The sequence below is a fragment of the Hetaerina americana genome, unplaced genomic scaffold, assembly GCF_022747635.1.
Source record: "Hetaerina americana unplaced genomic scaffold, ioHetAmer1.1.p SCAF_5, whole genome shotgun sequence".
Lineage (NCBI taxonomy): Eukaryota > Metazoa > Arthropoda > Insecta > Odonata > Calopterygidae > Hetaerina > Hetaerina americana.
Window position 1 is genome coordinate 14,870,889 of NW_027287095.1, and position 15,654 is coordinate 14,886,542.

The 15,654-nt window shown below is 35.5% G+C and overlaps 1 protein-coding gene across 2 annotated transcripts; it reads right to left on the minus strand.

The window, feature by feature from the left end:
- Window positions 1–9,309: 9,309 nt before the first annotated feature.
- Window positions 9,310–11,424, minus strand: ytr (U4/U6.U5 small nuclear ribonucleoprotein 27 kDa protein yantar). 2 transcript variants are annotated; one of them, XM_071591957.1, is made up of 5 exons: window positions 11,365–11,384; window positions 11,165–11,265; window positions 10,905–11,055; window positions 10,647–10,786; window positions 9,310–10,389 (listed from the first exon to the last, which is right to left on the minus strand). In XM_071591957.1, exons 3-5 carry the CDS (start codon window positions 11,030–11,032, stop codon window positions 10,193–10,195), a joined length of 465 nt encoding a protein of 154 aa, XP_071448058.1. In that variant the 5' UTR covers window positions 11,033–11,055; window positions 11,165–11,265; window positions 11,365–11,384; the 3' UTR covers window positions 9,310–10,192. The 2 variants fall into 2 exon arrangements, with proteins under 2 accessions (XP_071448058.1, XP_071448057.1); XM_071591956.1 differs by lacking the exon at window positions 11,165–11,265 and having other exon boundaries at window positions 11,365–11,424.
- Window positions 11,425–15,654: the final 4,230 nt, after the last annotated feature.

Consider the following 15,654-nt stretch of genomic DNA (forward strand, 5'->3'; position numbering starts at 1 on the left):
TTAGAACAGAGAGAGCAACAATTTTGAAACAGGAAAGCACTGAATTTTGTACTTTGAATTGCAATCTGCCTGGGGAGTGCACAACATGGGTGAGTGGAAAAGTGCTCTTGTTCTAAATATAACTTCTCTGTGGGAATACTCTACATCATAAGTTTTTGCTGGTAATTGCATCTGAAGATGTTGAATTATTCTAAATGTCGACAATCAATACCTAAGTTGAACAAAATTTTGGTGAATACTTAATAGATAAATAGTCGTCTTTATTTTGGGGAGATTGAGATTATGGGGTCACTTCTATTGCCCAACTCCTTCTAGCATCGTATACTGAGAACACCAAATGAAATCTATGCCTTATGTTATTAGGCATTGGTCCTGTTTGTAATTACATCTATGAAGAGAAACAACAAACCAATGGTCGGTAATCAGGGCTATACAAGTTATGTGCACATTAGAGCCTTGTTTTGGTAAGTTGAAAAGACAAAAAAATGCTTCCAAGTCCTCAGGATTGAAATAAAAATACTTTTATGAATCAAAGTATTTCGATTACTAGATAATGATATTTCACAAATTCAGTCACAAATCATAGTGATCTGAAAAATTAATTAATTAGTAAATCAAGTGTTTCACACCTTAGATGTGCAAATAGAATGAGTATTAAACCAAATTATTGTGAAATTTTATTGTTAAAAATGTTGACTTGTTGTTTACAATGGAAAATGGGCTTTTTATTTTTGAAATTGCTCAAGATTAGGTGTTGTTTTGTTTTTTGCACACTGTAATAATATTTACTGTTACTATAAAAGTATTTTCTGTGGATAGATGGATCCATTCTGATGTGCTGACAAAGTGTAAGTCCTCGCAGAGTTTCGTTGTCCATCATTGGTGAGCCATCTTCTCCAAGTTGTTTCCAACACTCATTCAAATCAAAATTTCAGTCTCCTCTTCTGGAAATGAAAGAGATTTTTTTTACACCATTGGCATTTTCTTCACTGTGGAATAACTAGCATTTTTCTTTTTATTGCATGTAAAATCTGTCCTTTACAAGAATAACATGATTGATTCCCAGAACAAGCAACGAAAAGAGAAAGATATAAATCTGATATTCTGATGTATTCATTAATATGTTAGTTAGCTACATTCTAAACTCAAAATTTTGACTTTTAAAGGGAAAAGAAAACTGGAATGATAAATTGGGTCAAAAATTGATGACAAAAATTTCCCTTTACCACTGCCTCTTATTTATGAAGATTCCATCTTGTGGGCATGCTTAATCATTGGCTATGCACAACTTTGTTAAGCGTGGGGATAAAACATATGGATACATATCACACTCTTTATGCCGTTCATTCTGGAGTAGGGAAAGTCAAAAAATTGAAGACTGCAGAAAATTCTTCAACAGTAACTTTGATGGAGTCGCCTGTTGGTGTGCATTCACAAATGTGAGAATTCCACATTGTTGTAAGAATCACTCTCGCTGACCATTCTCAGTGAAGGCAAATGATCTGCACCCTGTGGAATTCTTGCATATGTATATAGTCAAATTCCTATTTGTAGGTTATTCCAGAAAATTCCCTCCCTTTGACTAATTTCTCCCTCACTGCCCTATCCTCCCATACCTCTTTATTCTCCATCACATTTCTGCATTATTTCTTACATGCTCTTCTTTTCCTGACATGTCTCATATCCCTTATGGTCAGACTCTCTTCGACCACATTCACCTATGAGACTTTCTCAGCCCATCCCTTCATCTCTCAAACTTTCTCTCATATATCTGTAGGGTAATTTTAATCTTGTCCATTCTCTCTCTCTACACGACTAAATCAATGTGCTCTGCACTTGTCTATTACCAGTACATGCACTCCACATTCTTTAATGACCCACTTTTTCATCGGTTTTACCTAATTTTTGCTGCACATACTCCGGATGAAGTACCTCACATTCACTGTAATTATTCAGCATTTATGCATAAGTGCCAATTATGTACATGGCATACACAAGTTATGCTGCCATGTGGTAACAAGAAAAGAAATACTTTTCAATGTGCTGCTATAATCACTACCTTAGATGAACATTTTTGTGCATATTTCAGATTCTGCTGACAGTCTTTCAGCAGAAAGATAAATATAATTCATAGTGTACTTGCTGAGTTATTGAATGTCTTTACCCTCAATCCCATTCTTTTTGTTGCCTCTGCTCTCTCTCTATATATCTTGTGTACTCTCCATCAGCAATCATCGGTGAAGTGAACAAGTAGCTTTGAATCACTAGTCATCACAAATACATTTACCCTACTCTCAAATACCATCTCTGATACATTTTTCTGTGCACATATGGTGACCTTGTGCCAATCAGTGGTTCATTTCAAACCAGCCATCCCAAGTGCCCATTCACCCTTAAACACTCCATACTATTCTCACAGTTCACTTTTATAGCATTCAATGTTTGCCTATTCAATCAAAAGTTTCCAGTCTTCCTCAAAATACCATATTATGTGCCTTCGCCTAGTAACATAATGCATTATAATCTATTGTTACATATCCAATTATGGAGGGTTGAGCTCAGTTGCACCATTGAGGAGGAATTTGGGAGAGGGAGGATGTTCCTGGAATGGGGAAGGGTGGAGATAAACCCAGGGTCTGTCTGCATTAGCCTAATCTTAATGAAAGGCGCCCAGGGGTCTACAGTTAAATGTTCAGTGTAATCGATGTTTTACTCCTTCTGAAGTGCTCGCCATATGGTACCAGAGAAAGGGTCTGAGTACCACTGAATAATTCTGCCACCAGCAAGATTAAAATTCTGGGCCTCCTCAGGGTGGGAAGCCGGCACTCAAGCCACTGCACCAACCTAACCCTCCCAGATTTTGTTCATTATTATTTTCTACACTCTTTCATTCAACATTCTACACAATGATTTTCTTGTAATGGATACTCGGTACAATAATTACGACGTAAATCTTATATTCCCATTAGACTCCTTAATGCAAAGATACAATTGCTGAATGCTTCCAGTCATTTTGTGCAGTGAAATTGGCGAACAAGTTAAGCAATTTGCACAGATGATAGTAAGAAGTGTTTTTCTCCTGCATTTCCCATGATATATGGTCTAACCTTGTGGGATTTCGTTTTTATTCTTACTTTTGGTCCATTCCGAAATAATTAAAGTTAAAAAGACTGGAAATTTCAGAAGCATTCAGAGAGGGAAGTTATGGTGTGCACTAGGATAAGGTCAATTGTGGAAATCCTGGTATATATATTAATTTCAAAACTAAAAAAATTATTTAAAATGAATGTCCATGTACATTAAAGTATGTAATAAAAAGATAATTCACTACAATATTTGCCATTAAAAAATCCATTCAATGAATAAAAGCATTTCATTAGAAGTACATTGAGTTTCAATTTGAAACAATTTATAACTTACCACTCCTTTTCCATGAGTATGGTAATGTGTTATAAATTCTTATACCGATTTTAATTGGATTTGTACACGACATTACTGATTTATGGTTTTGTGGATGATGTGATGGTTTCTTGTTGAGTATGAATGAATATTGTTGTTAATATGGTAGACATGGATGGATATTACTTTTCACAAAGACAGACATGACAAATATGTATATGCATACAAATGTAGACAGATCGGTAAGAACCATTAATTTTTTTAATAAGGGTCTACAGGGTGCGACAACATATCTTCCTTTTTTTTTGAAAGCATTTTGCGTTTGAAAAAAGGAAGTTCTGTTGCTTGCTGCTCCCTGTATTAATGGCACCAGTATGTACCTCATCTTTTAATTAAGAAAACTTTCTGCAACTTGCATGCAGATAATCCCCAGAACACTGATCCATATGATTTTTGGGAAGCAAAATTAGAATAATACAAGAGTTTTAATACCTCTGGAGATCCTGTGTTCTGCAGGAACTGAATAGTGTACATAATGTAGTGGATTTTAGAACAAATTATCAACGTGAATCATCACACTCTGGCTTGTTGAACATGTAGACCTTGAAACTTGATATTGGTTGCAAAAGTAATTCTCAGATTGATATTTAATCACTATACACTAAAAAGTCTCGGCACTAGATGGTGTTCTAATAATAGTATTTTAGAGTTATTTTTAAAATATGCACACTAAAAAGTATTCAAATTTCTGTAACTTTGACTAGTGAGTGTTCATAGCTTCAAATAACATACTTTTATTGGAAGAAGTGGGATTGAAATAATGAGGTTTCAATGTGCATACAAACATATAGCATTAATCCTTTAATTCCTCCTGAAAAACTTGATGCCAAGACTTAAGCAAACAAGACTCCCTTGTTGTACAGAAGAAGAATTTGAACCATTCATTTGAAGGTGTACAGTTTGTGTACACAAAATGTACACCTTCTAATGAATGATTCAAATGGCTATTCATGAGGGGTGATGAGAAATACTGTGTTTGTGAAAACTGGTAAATATAAGCTCTAATATCTCTGCCCTTTGAGTGAACCAAGACATTAGGGGAGGGATATGGGGAAATAGGATGGGATGTTCAGAGAGAGAATTTATTAGCTGATGAAAAATGTATTCGGTTAATAATGTGGTAGGGCCAAGGTGTTTCTTGGTAGGATCTGCATCCCTATCTTTGAATGTGCATGTATAATAAGTTCTGCAAACTGGTATTTTTCACGAAGTAATTGTTTTTGAGATTTAACAACAGAATATGACTGTATCCTTTTGATTTTTCTAAACCATGGAATTCTAGTTTTATCAGGTATGTTGAATCAATCAATGAACATTAGATTAGTTGCATTGGTAGAAACTGCTATCATTCCAGTATTAATAACTGTTCACAACATGCTAATGGATTGGAACCTCTAAATGAGTCCATGGTGTACTTGATTACATTGCAGAAGACCAGGTGTAAATTCTACAAAATGTTGTTTTTTTAAAACCATTTACTTTAAATATGTGGAATACTTTCCTCTTTAACTGTTGAAGTTCTTGTTTACTCCATTTCAATATCTGCTAAATTTGAGGCTGTTTCTTTGAAGGAGGATTATTCTTAGTGTGTTTACATTTGATTTTATTCTTGTATCCCAAACAAGGCACCTTCACTGAATGCCATTATCATGCCTGCATCTGCCTTTACCTAATGGGACTCAAATCTGATATAACTTTGGGAAACAGGTCAAAGGTGGTTCAGTCCGGAGAAACTTTTTCCAACCAAACAGTTTCCATCGCTAAGTTCTGGGAGCAAAATGAAGTTTGCGACCAAGTTGGTTTTAAGAATTTCATTACTGAAACAAGAAAAATCATTGTGGCTGTATTTTGCTGGCAACAAAGAGGCACAGTATGAGATTTGTTTGCAGAGCTTTGAGGGGCAGTCAGATGAAAACTGAACTGGACCATGCACTAGACCAGTATGTACACAAACGAAGGCATAACCGAACAGCTGCATTCACCTGTGAGTTGTGTGAACCAAGCAGTACTTCAACCACAGCGATTGCAGTATCGATACATAACAACAGTGTTGCTATTGTACAATTTTCATTTGACTGTCCCTAGTATATTAAACCCTTACAAATATCATTTCACCATACTTCACAAGTGTTAATCATTCCTTTTTGAGGCACACTGTGGTGATAATTGATGTCATATTTGGTGCTCTCAGCTAAGGGCAGGGTCTCACACCTGGATCTCTGCACCAGCCTTCAGAGTTCTTTGCTTCTCAGAAACAACCAACCTCTTACCCCCAATGAAAGGGAAGGTTCATATATTCATGGGGGGCCCCTTCCATGTATGCTTACACTCCTATCCATTGTGATGCCTAAGGCATTACAATACTCCCTAGCACCAGGGCTTCCCTTGCAGCAATCCTTCTGTAAAATGTACATTTTCAACCTTGGCCAACTCTTGCTTACCTCTCCCAATGCATTAACTTAATTGCCAGACTGTTATCTCCTCCCTTGTTACCAACTTTTATTTTAAATCATAATCTATTTTGAAACTGTCAGTGCCATGATAGAAAAATTCTGGAAAGTTACTAAGATTTGGAGATTTAAAATTGTGTCCACTTTCTTTTGTAGCTAAACTCCTTGTTCTTTCCAGCCCTTGGTTTTACTCTGATTCGGGCACTGATATTGTTCCATCTGTTGCCGATTCCTGCCTTTTCTTCTGTTTGTCAAGTAGTCAATCATCTCCGCTTGTAATGCCTTCATTTTTAAAGACAAGCCCTCTCAAACTTTTTCCCCAACCGTTCAGAGAGCCAGAGGTTGAACATTGGGACAATTGTAACAAAAGTTGTTTAGCATAGAAAGGGTTCATCCTTGAACCAAAGGGTCTCATTGGTTCTGTTATTTCACATTCCTGAAGCAGGCATTCCAACATAACTGTTACTATGATAAATTATGTTAAATAGTCACTTAGTCAGTTCATGCAGAAAATGGATGGTCCATGAAATGAATAATAATTTTATTCCTTAATATCCAATTTTGAAAATTAGGGTTCAGTTTAGCTAGACTGGAGATGCCAGTTAAGGAGCGAAATCATACTTTAGAAGTGCTGATTTTCTTTTGGTCCTTTCATGAAATACCAACATGCATTAGACTATAAACTGCAACAAAATCAGGTCTTTGGTGTTACTCTTATTGGATGTGCATATGTACAATTTAAACATTTTTCTCTTGGTTTACTGAGCATAATGTTCCTCTTGGGTAACTGTGAATTATTTGCCTCCACTACTTTCCAAAAGTTCACTTCTAGAGGAAAACCATTTGTGATGATGCATCTGATTTGTATACATTGTGTTTACCAGTATCATGAATTCTTAGTGCAGCAAATTATATGTGAGTGTTCAGTTTAAATCTATGAATGATTATATAAAAGAACTGTTGAACACATAAACAATGATTTGGCAAAAGATGAGGATTTCTACATCACATGTTGTTACATTTAGTATAATCCTTCCAAAGGCAACAATGATAAGTGCAGCGGTCATTTGAATGTTTTTATTTAATTCATTGTTCTTGAAATGCATCATGCAAAGATTAAGATTTTTGGGAAAGATTAACAAGTCATTTTTCCTAATGATTCTTAAATCCATCACATAAAAACACACACTCCTCTTGAAGATATTAAAATTAAGTTTTGATACCTTTTTCCTTGCCTTTCTCTCCAGCGGAATACTTGGCAGTACTAGAAGGCATTTAGAGGATCATTCTGCTGTTAAATGTTGTTTCACTTGAATTACCTCTGTTGAATATCAATGGGAGTGAGGATGCCAGATTATCTATCCATCTTCAAGATAGGACTTCTGTTCTCCTTTTCGATTTCTAAACTGCTATCATTTACAATTTCCTCCACCAGCATTCTGTGCATTTAGTTACAAACCTTCATCTCTAATCTGGGGTACAACATGAAAGCATGATATTGCTTCACAGTTTTCCATAATTAATGTCTTACCAATAACTCTCATTTTTCCTTCAAACTGGGAATAAATCAAGATTTGAATATTTTCAGATATTTTTCTTCACTTCGACATGCTCTGAAGGCTGCTAGAATGAATGGGCTTTTCCTTTCCTAGATCTTGTTCTTTGATGGCATGGAGGCTTAAGGGGGCTTCAAGAAACAATTTGGGGCAAAATAATGAGTGCATGTTTCAAGATTTTATGAGATGAACATCTTTACTAAGGGAACACTGCTTCTTCCGTGGTGCTAGAGGCATATATGTATGAAAATAAACAAGCATTTCAGCGAATGAACTGCTGGGTTCCTACTTTACACAGGTATTGGCATTGCTAAATTGGTGGTAACTGCCAAGTGGGCGAGTGAGAGGGAATTGTTGAGGGAGAGTGGTGTTTGCATGGCAGATGCAGGGGGTAACAAATTACTCAAATCAACCCCGAAGAAGGCCAATTGTGATATTCTCTGATCATAACAATGTTTGCAAATGGCGACTTACTCATATTATGCCTTTATGTAAATACATAAGCTGCCCTATTTCTTTTAATTGTTTTAGTTACACTGTTTCATGGTGAGCCCATACTAGGCATTCTCATACAATCACAAGGGGTTGCATTTAGAAACTTCCTTACTCCAATGAAGTCTTACATAGAGTGTGGACATTGAATACTGAAGAACCAAGGAAAAAGCTCTCATGGACTTGTTTTAATTCATAACAACTCTGGGTTAAAGGTGACTTTTTAAAATAATTATTATAACATACGGATTACAAGGTGGAACGTACATCAGAGGTAGAACCTGGGCAGCTCAGGCAACAAAGATATTCATTGTCCTGAGGGCCTTGGTTGGATGGTCAGAGGCCAGTGGTTCTTCTAAGTTGTCCATGGCAAGGGTCTTGCCATGAACTTTTGCTGCTCTGCATAGCTGAACTCTTGAACAATGCAAAATGACTTGCTCACCCCATGCCATTTTGAATGAATTTCTGCAATAACGGAGGGTTATTTGTATGATATCCAATTAAATCATATCAGATTATATCAATTTAATTTCAGCAGCAGCTATAAACTTAGTCATTATTTCTCTTAAGTTTTCAATGGCCAAAAGTTGACAAACTTCATAGAAATAACATTCCTTGGCCAAAATTGGAGATCCTTCTTATGTAAGCTTACCTTCATGGTTTCAGGTATAGCTTTTTGGAACTGGTGCATATACATTGTGGTGAAATAACTTGGCCTCCTGGCTACAGTGTAATCATTGGGTGGACATGCACAGAAAGAAGTTACTGAATACCTCATTAATGAATAACTCAAGAGCTGCAGCATTCAATGAGACATGGGAGTTGCCCAAACAAACACTCCATATGTTATGATGTTGATGGTTGATTTAAGATTTAAACAACACATCTAGTAGACAGGAAAGAAGATATTTTTAAAGAGTGGCAAAGTAGTTCTGACACAGAATCAAGGGAAACGGCAAGGAGCTGCGATAGCACTGCCGGTCACTCAGGGCAGTGAGTAGAAAGAACTTTCTCCTTAACTTACATACACATATATATATATATATATATATATATATATATATATCAGATGTTTCTAAGATATAAAATATATCAATGGAGATGCAAGTAGGAGAAGGAAACATGGAGATGTAGAGCATAGAATACTGGAAAACCAAAGGTTAAGATCTTGATTAAGGAAGATGTCCATTGGTATCCCACCATCTGCTCTTTTTTCCCATAGCCATTAAACTAAATTGAACTTATTTTTTTATTTTAATTTTGCTCTTAATTCAGTGAACTAAGGCACTGAAAGAACAAAAACTATTTCCGAATAAGACTATGTTTAGGTAGTTGAGAAATAAACTGAAATATTAAATGGAGAAGTTTTATTGGGAACTTCTAGTATAACACAACATGCCTGTGTGTTAACCAACCAAGGCTGGTTACACTAATCACTCTCAAGAACATCTAAAATTATAATTTCAGAACACTTGATGTATGTATATGTACACATATGTTTGGAGAGAAAAAACAGCCCTGTACAAATCACTACCAAATTTATTAAATATTGTTGATAACACTGTGAAAATGATCCCTGGATATTTGTTAGAGGTATTGCAGGTCTGGAAAAATCAACACTTTTTATTTTGTAACTGAGAAATACTTCAACCCTGAAATCCAATTCGAGTAAAATGGAGTCACCTGTCTCTGCCTTGTAAGTATAAAAACTATGCTGATAACTGTTTTCATTACCTGATGTAAGGGCCCTGAGTTTCAATTGGCAAATAACAGTGTGATCAATTAATGTCAACATCAACTTTGTTACCACTGAAAAGTAAGCCTGAGAATATTTTTCTTAATGTTTGAAAAAACTTAAATTTAAAGAGTGAAAAAACAAAATACATTTAAAAATGCACTGTGCTAAGCAGTCACCCTCTATGAAGTACCGAGTACACTACTGTGATATTACTAATTGAAAATCATTATACCAAGACATTTGAAATAGCACATACGATTGAGGTACGTTACAACGGACAAAGAGAGAGCATATTTAACACTTGGGTGAATACCTGCATGATTCAATGACACCTACTTCCATTCTCATGAGAGCTGTTCATTGCTCTCGGTCAAAAACCTTCTGAGAAGCTTTATTGTAGAACAACTTACTGCAGAGACTGTTACTCCTGAGTAATGCACTGATTATTTCGCTTCAATCAACAGAATAACAAAAAAATGTCACTAGCACATAATAATTTAAGCCACAAAGTCAAGCGGTCTATTAAAACCACCTTTGCGGTTCATATACTGTCTATATTTTCTTTTCAAAATGACATGAACTGTCCCCACTTCAGTGTTGTTCACTTTTTTCCCTTTAGTTGTGTCAAATGCGCAGAAGCCCATCATCTTCATCATTTCCTGTTCCTCGGGAGATTTTCCCTCCAAATCTTGGGCTGAAATACACAAGTTAAGCTCATTAATAAAATGCACGTGAGGTGGTGCAATTAATAGTAATTTCATCGAGTGAACGATATCTCATTTTCCATTAAAATACATAAACTATTATTGCATTCATAAATTACGAATGGGACACTAAAAATGTCTTAATTACGATAAAATTAAAACTGCCCCTTATGGAAAGTTGCTCGAGAATGGTACCTTTAAATCGCCACTAACTGACAGTATAAAAGTGGCCAAAACCTAGAGTTACCTGATATCGCAGGCCTCTCAGCCAAGTGAGACGAAGACCGTTTGCCTCCCTCAGACCCTCTTCCTCTAGATGTAGATCGAGACCGTGATCTGGACCACGATCGCCTATGTCTTCCACCACTTTCAATGCGATCAGCTGATCTAAGAGTGACAAAAAAGAAAACGGAGGGAATAGAGTAATGAATGGCATGGGGAGTTAACAACATCACTTAGCTAAAAGAACTTGTTAAGTTAATATGTTATCAAAGATAATGATCACCTTCGCCTTCTATCTCTGTCCCGCGAACGATCTCGAGACCTCTCTCGTGATCGTCTTCTTCGTCGATCTCGTTCCCGTGACTTACTGCGTCGACGCCGACTAGGAGAAGGCGATCTGCTGTATCCCATTTATCAACACTAATACTTAATACCTATAAACAAGAAATGCCAGATTTCATACGTCAAATCATACAACGTAACAAATTTTGTTAACAAGAATACCTCGAAGACCAAGAAGACACCCATGTTCGACATACATACATTTTTATAAAAATGACAACATCCTTGGAAAAGCCAACCATCTTTGTTTTCATTTCAAGAGTTGGAAATGTCTACACTTTCCTTTCCTCAAGAGCATAAAGCTGAATTAGTTGAATGAACAACATCATTTAACTTTAATGACATAAAAATAAGATTTTTTACTTTTTTAACGAAAAATACGTCATAATTATTATTTTTACCTTCAGTGAGATCCTCTTCCGTTCCGAGCGCTTATATTTATTCTACTGCTAGTCAACGTAGTCAAACAATATAGATGGCAGTGAAGTGTTTGTTGGCTCGGATAATCGTTTCGTAAAAGTGGCCGCAAAATGAAACTTGTTTGAAAGTTATTTTGAAGAGTTAAATAGAATTACTTGAAGTTCTCATAATTACAGATGACTTTCCCAGTAGGTGTGGAGTACAAGACATTTTGACATTTTAGTGTCGCGTAAATTCCAAAGAAACAGCCAAACAAAGGTGATCGTTTATTTGAATTTTTTCGTGTGCCTGTGTTCTTGACAAAAATTCACTGTAATCAAAGAGGTATGATAAATAAAGAACTTCCTCTCTTTTCAATAATTATCACTAGTAGAAAAGCGATTAGACTGTGTAAATATGACCGTTAACCACCACGGAAGTGAACGATATGCGTTCAAGTATGTACTTCATTATTTCATAAAGTTATTTGTTTTCCAAACTCCGAGGAATGGCCATTTTTTAGTATGACCTATACGGAATTGTATATGGCCGTGTCAATGGTCAATTCCATTTACAAATATGAGAAATCCGGATAAATAAATTGCATATAATAAGTGGTAGAACTATCGATGGATCTTAATATAATCATTCGTTGAAATTCACTGTGGTTGTAAGAGGTTTTTGATGCAACTGTGGTTGCGATATATTCATTTTTAGCGTCTATTGATTTGTGTTTTTCGCTCAAATGTTTTGCCACGTTGAATCTCTACAAGTATTGGCCATGTCGTTGGAACTGTATAGGTGGGAAACTTGCAAACATTGTATACGCCTTAAAAATCGCAATTAAAACCAAATCATATTTTTATTGGGAAAATGTTAAGAGTATATTAGTATTACGTGTATGTTGGGAACGTTTACCGATATGTAGTGATTTCATGACGACCGCTACTCCAAATGACTTGTTACTTTTAAATTAATTGAAAGCTATGAAAAAACGAAGAAAAAATCGTCTCTAGAAGGAGACTAAATATATTTAAAATTATTTTCAACATATAAAACTTGAAAATATATCCTCATGCTTCAAAGTTGGCTTTTGCAAAACATGTCCCCCTCAAAAAACTGTCTTCGAGCATAATTCCCCTCCCCCCCGAGTTACTTCTCTTCTGAGTGATGATATATTTTTTATGAAGTTTACAAATTTAACTATTAGCCAACTACATGTTTTTTAAACATTCAAATAATAACATCATTTAGACCAATTTTAGGGTAAAATATGTGCTGCTTTTAAAAGGAGTAATATTGTACTTATTGTGAAAAATATATCAATCCCATGCTCTATTTTCTAGTTAAATCAGAAGAGATAGTTAATTTGCCGTATGGCATAGTGATATAGCACTAATTTCTACATACTCTGAAATTGGACACTAAGTCGCATTTTTATGCTTAAATTGATTAATGTTTATTTGTTCTTAAAATACATGTTTTAATCATGTATGGAACACGTCACATTGATTGAAAATATTCCAGACAGACATAAATGCAATTTAGTTTGAAAACAAATGATAGTCAAGAATAAAACAGTGAACAGGAGTAGTAACAGTGCAAATAAGAATAAAACCATTCATCTACTGAGAGAGATGAACACGAATTATCCATGGTATAGCATTGGTGTTTGCATTGACACTGATAAAGTTTAGATTTAAATGAGAACAAATTTTCTATTTCCCTTAGTTTTCTAGGTAATATTTTCAGAAATTTGATACCAACATAACAACGGAGCAAGCATAGCAATCTGTCAGGAGCAGTATCCTTAGGTCATTACAACCTCATGTGCAACAGAATTGGTTATCATATTGAACATGGTTTTGTTTTGCTGCACAAAAATAATAGCAAATAAAATAGAAAATATACATGTAGAGAATAGTAAAAATTTTGTATTTTTTAAAGTAAGGTCTACAACTACATGCCCTTGGAACTTTACCTAGGATTCTCACTGCCCATTTTTGTGGCCTTAAGGGCAAACAAAGATATGAGTGCCTGCTGGTTCATATTTGAGTCAAATATGAATGAATGTATGATAAACTGAGAGAGCCTTACCAGCGCAGGCCAGGGTCCCAATTTCTCTCAGGAGGTAACATCCTGCGGCAACTTTGGAGCTTACTTTATCAATATGAGTTGGATATTTGAAATTATGGTGGTCACAGAGATTTTTAGGGTTTTAAATAATTTTTTCTTGAGCACAATGAGTTTCAATGATTGGTTGACATAGATTCATGAAATAATGGTTTGACTCAGATTCCTCCTCCTCTATTCAGTCCTCTAGCCATACGCATTTCATGTAATAGACATGTATGGAAAGTGGTTGCTTTCGTAATAATTACATTGTAATGAATTTGGTGATTAGGTTAGTTGTCAAACTAAATATCTAAGATTGCCATTAACTTGATTTAATTATTTAGTGGCCTAAAATTTGTTGTAGCCGGCGTAACTTTATGGAATTTGCATAATATATTGAAATCAAATGAAATTATTGACTTCATAATTCCACATGCTTTATTTAAAAACACGACCCAGGTTTCGACGTTGAACATCATCATCAGGTGGTTCTCATGGAAGCCAATTTGGTATATACATATACCCTCTGATCGGGGGAGGGGGGTGGTTGGGTAGAGAGGGATGGTAAGGGAGGGTGGAGGGGTAAAAAGGTTAAAATGTAGCTGGGAGGAAGGAAAAGAGAATGACAACTTTCAGTGTCAATTGTTGACTTGGAAGAGTGCTTGGTCTAGGAGTGGGGAGTGGAAGGGATACAAAATTTCATTGGGCAAGTTCATCCTTGCAAGGGATGCACTTCAAAAAGCTGAGATCATCCTGAAAAAGTGCTTGCTTCCTTTGCTGTACATATGAACCTTTTCACCAACATGCCACCATGGAAGCTGTGAATCTCACTGAGGATATCCTCCTCCTGAAATCCATCCCAGTACCAGTTATTAGTGAACTGTCCTAATTACTAAAGACGTGTGTTTCCCCAAATTTTTTTATTTTTGATGGTACATATTTCCATCTCCCATACATATTTGCCTTTCTCCCACTTCCTGGCCAATATTTATATAGACAATTTTGAACAAGTTTTGTTCTCTTCAGCTCACCCGCTCATTAATAATGTATTTGGTTGGTTTAGATATGTAGACAATGTCTTCTGTATATGGACAGGTTCCAATTGGCAACTAGATCAATTGCTGGCACATTTAAATTCTGTCAATTCTTGGGTAAAAGCCTCTATCCCTATGTCAAAATTCAGTATAAATAAGGAACTTAATGTAATTAAAACTTAAGCGATAAACAATGGATATTCAGAAGATCTAATAAATAAACTTTGCAGGAAGAAACTTACGAAAACAGCCTTAAGCCACATTTAAAACCCCAAATATTTAAAAGATTCCACCCTCAAATGGCAACAAATACTCTATCTAGGGGATATTTCTCAAAAAGCAATCAAAAGTTTACCTTAAGAAAAAATTAAATGTGCCTTTACAGTGGTTCATGCCTTAAGAACTTGATCTCTCACACTAAAGACAAAGTTCCCAAAAACTAGAGGAGTGGTGTTTATGAATTAAAGGGCTCAGAATGTAACACAAAGTATATTGAGCAAACAGAACAAAAATTTAAAGAAAGGATAAAAGAATGCCAAACATGCGTAAAGAGTAAGAACATAACATCCCTATTTGCAAAACACCTCATCAAAAATGACCACAAAAGTGACTTTTTGACTAAACTTCTTCATTTTGAAAATAAAAGTCAAAGGCTCGATGCTTTAGAGAAGTTAGAAATTTTGAAATGCATCTGTTGCAAAGATGAACTTGCCAACAAAATTTTGTATCCCTCCCACTCCCCACTCCTAGACTGGGAGTCAAGCACTAGTCATATATGTATATACAACTATTTGAGTTCATATGAGCATTATAATATATATTTGTTCCTATACAGGAACATTCATGCACATGCACACATACATGTTTATATGGATCACACAATAATTGTCAAAATCATGAAAAGTTGGTGTTTTAGTTCATGTTTTTTGGAGCTTAGGTTTATTTGCTTTTGTTGGCATTGCATATTTGTGAGAGAATTACATATCATGCGGAAAAAGAATAAGCTCTTGAATATGACTGTGATTAAATTTATCACGGTGGTCAAATCTGTGAAAATAGTTTGATACCATGATAACTTTCGTTGTATCTGTAGGAAACTCAGGTGCCTCTCTGAAAGTCTGTAAGTCTTGCCTCTTCTCTTCC

What these genes read in the sequence shown, in the direction of transcription:
- ytr (XM_071591956.1), bottom strand. Translation starts at nt 11,032, where the DNA reads ATGGGATACAGCAGATCGCCTTCTCCTAGTCGGCGTCGACGCAGTAAG. An exon ending in GACAGAGATAGAAGGCGAAG is followed by an intron (nt 10,787 to 10,904) that starts GTGATCATTATC and finishes TGTCACTCTTAG; the next exon opens with ATCAGCTGATCGCATTGAAA. An exon ending in TGAGAGGCCTGCGATATCAG is followed by an intron (nt 10,390 to 10,646) that starts GTAACTCTAGGT and finishes TGTGTATTTCAG; the next exon opens with CCCAAGATTTGGAGGGAAAA.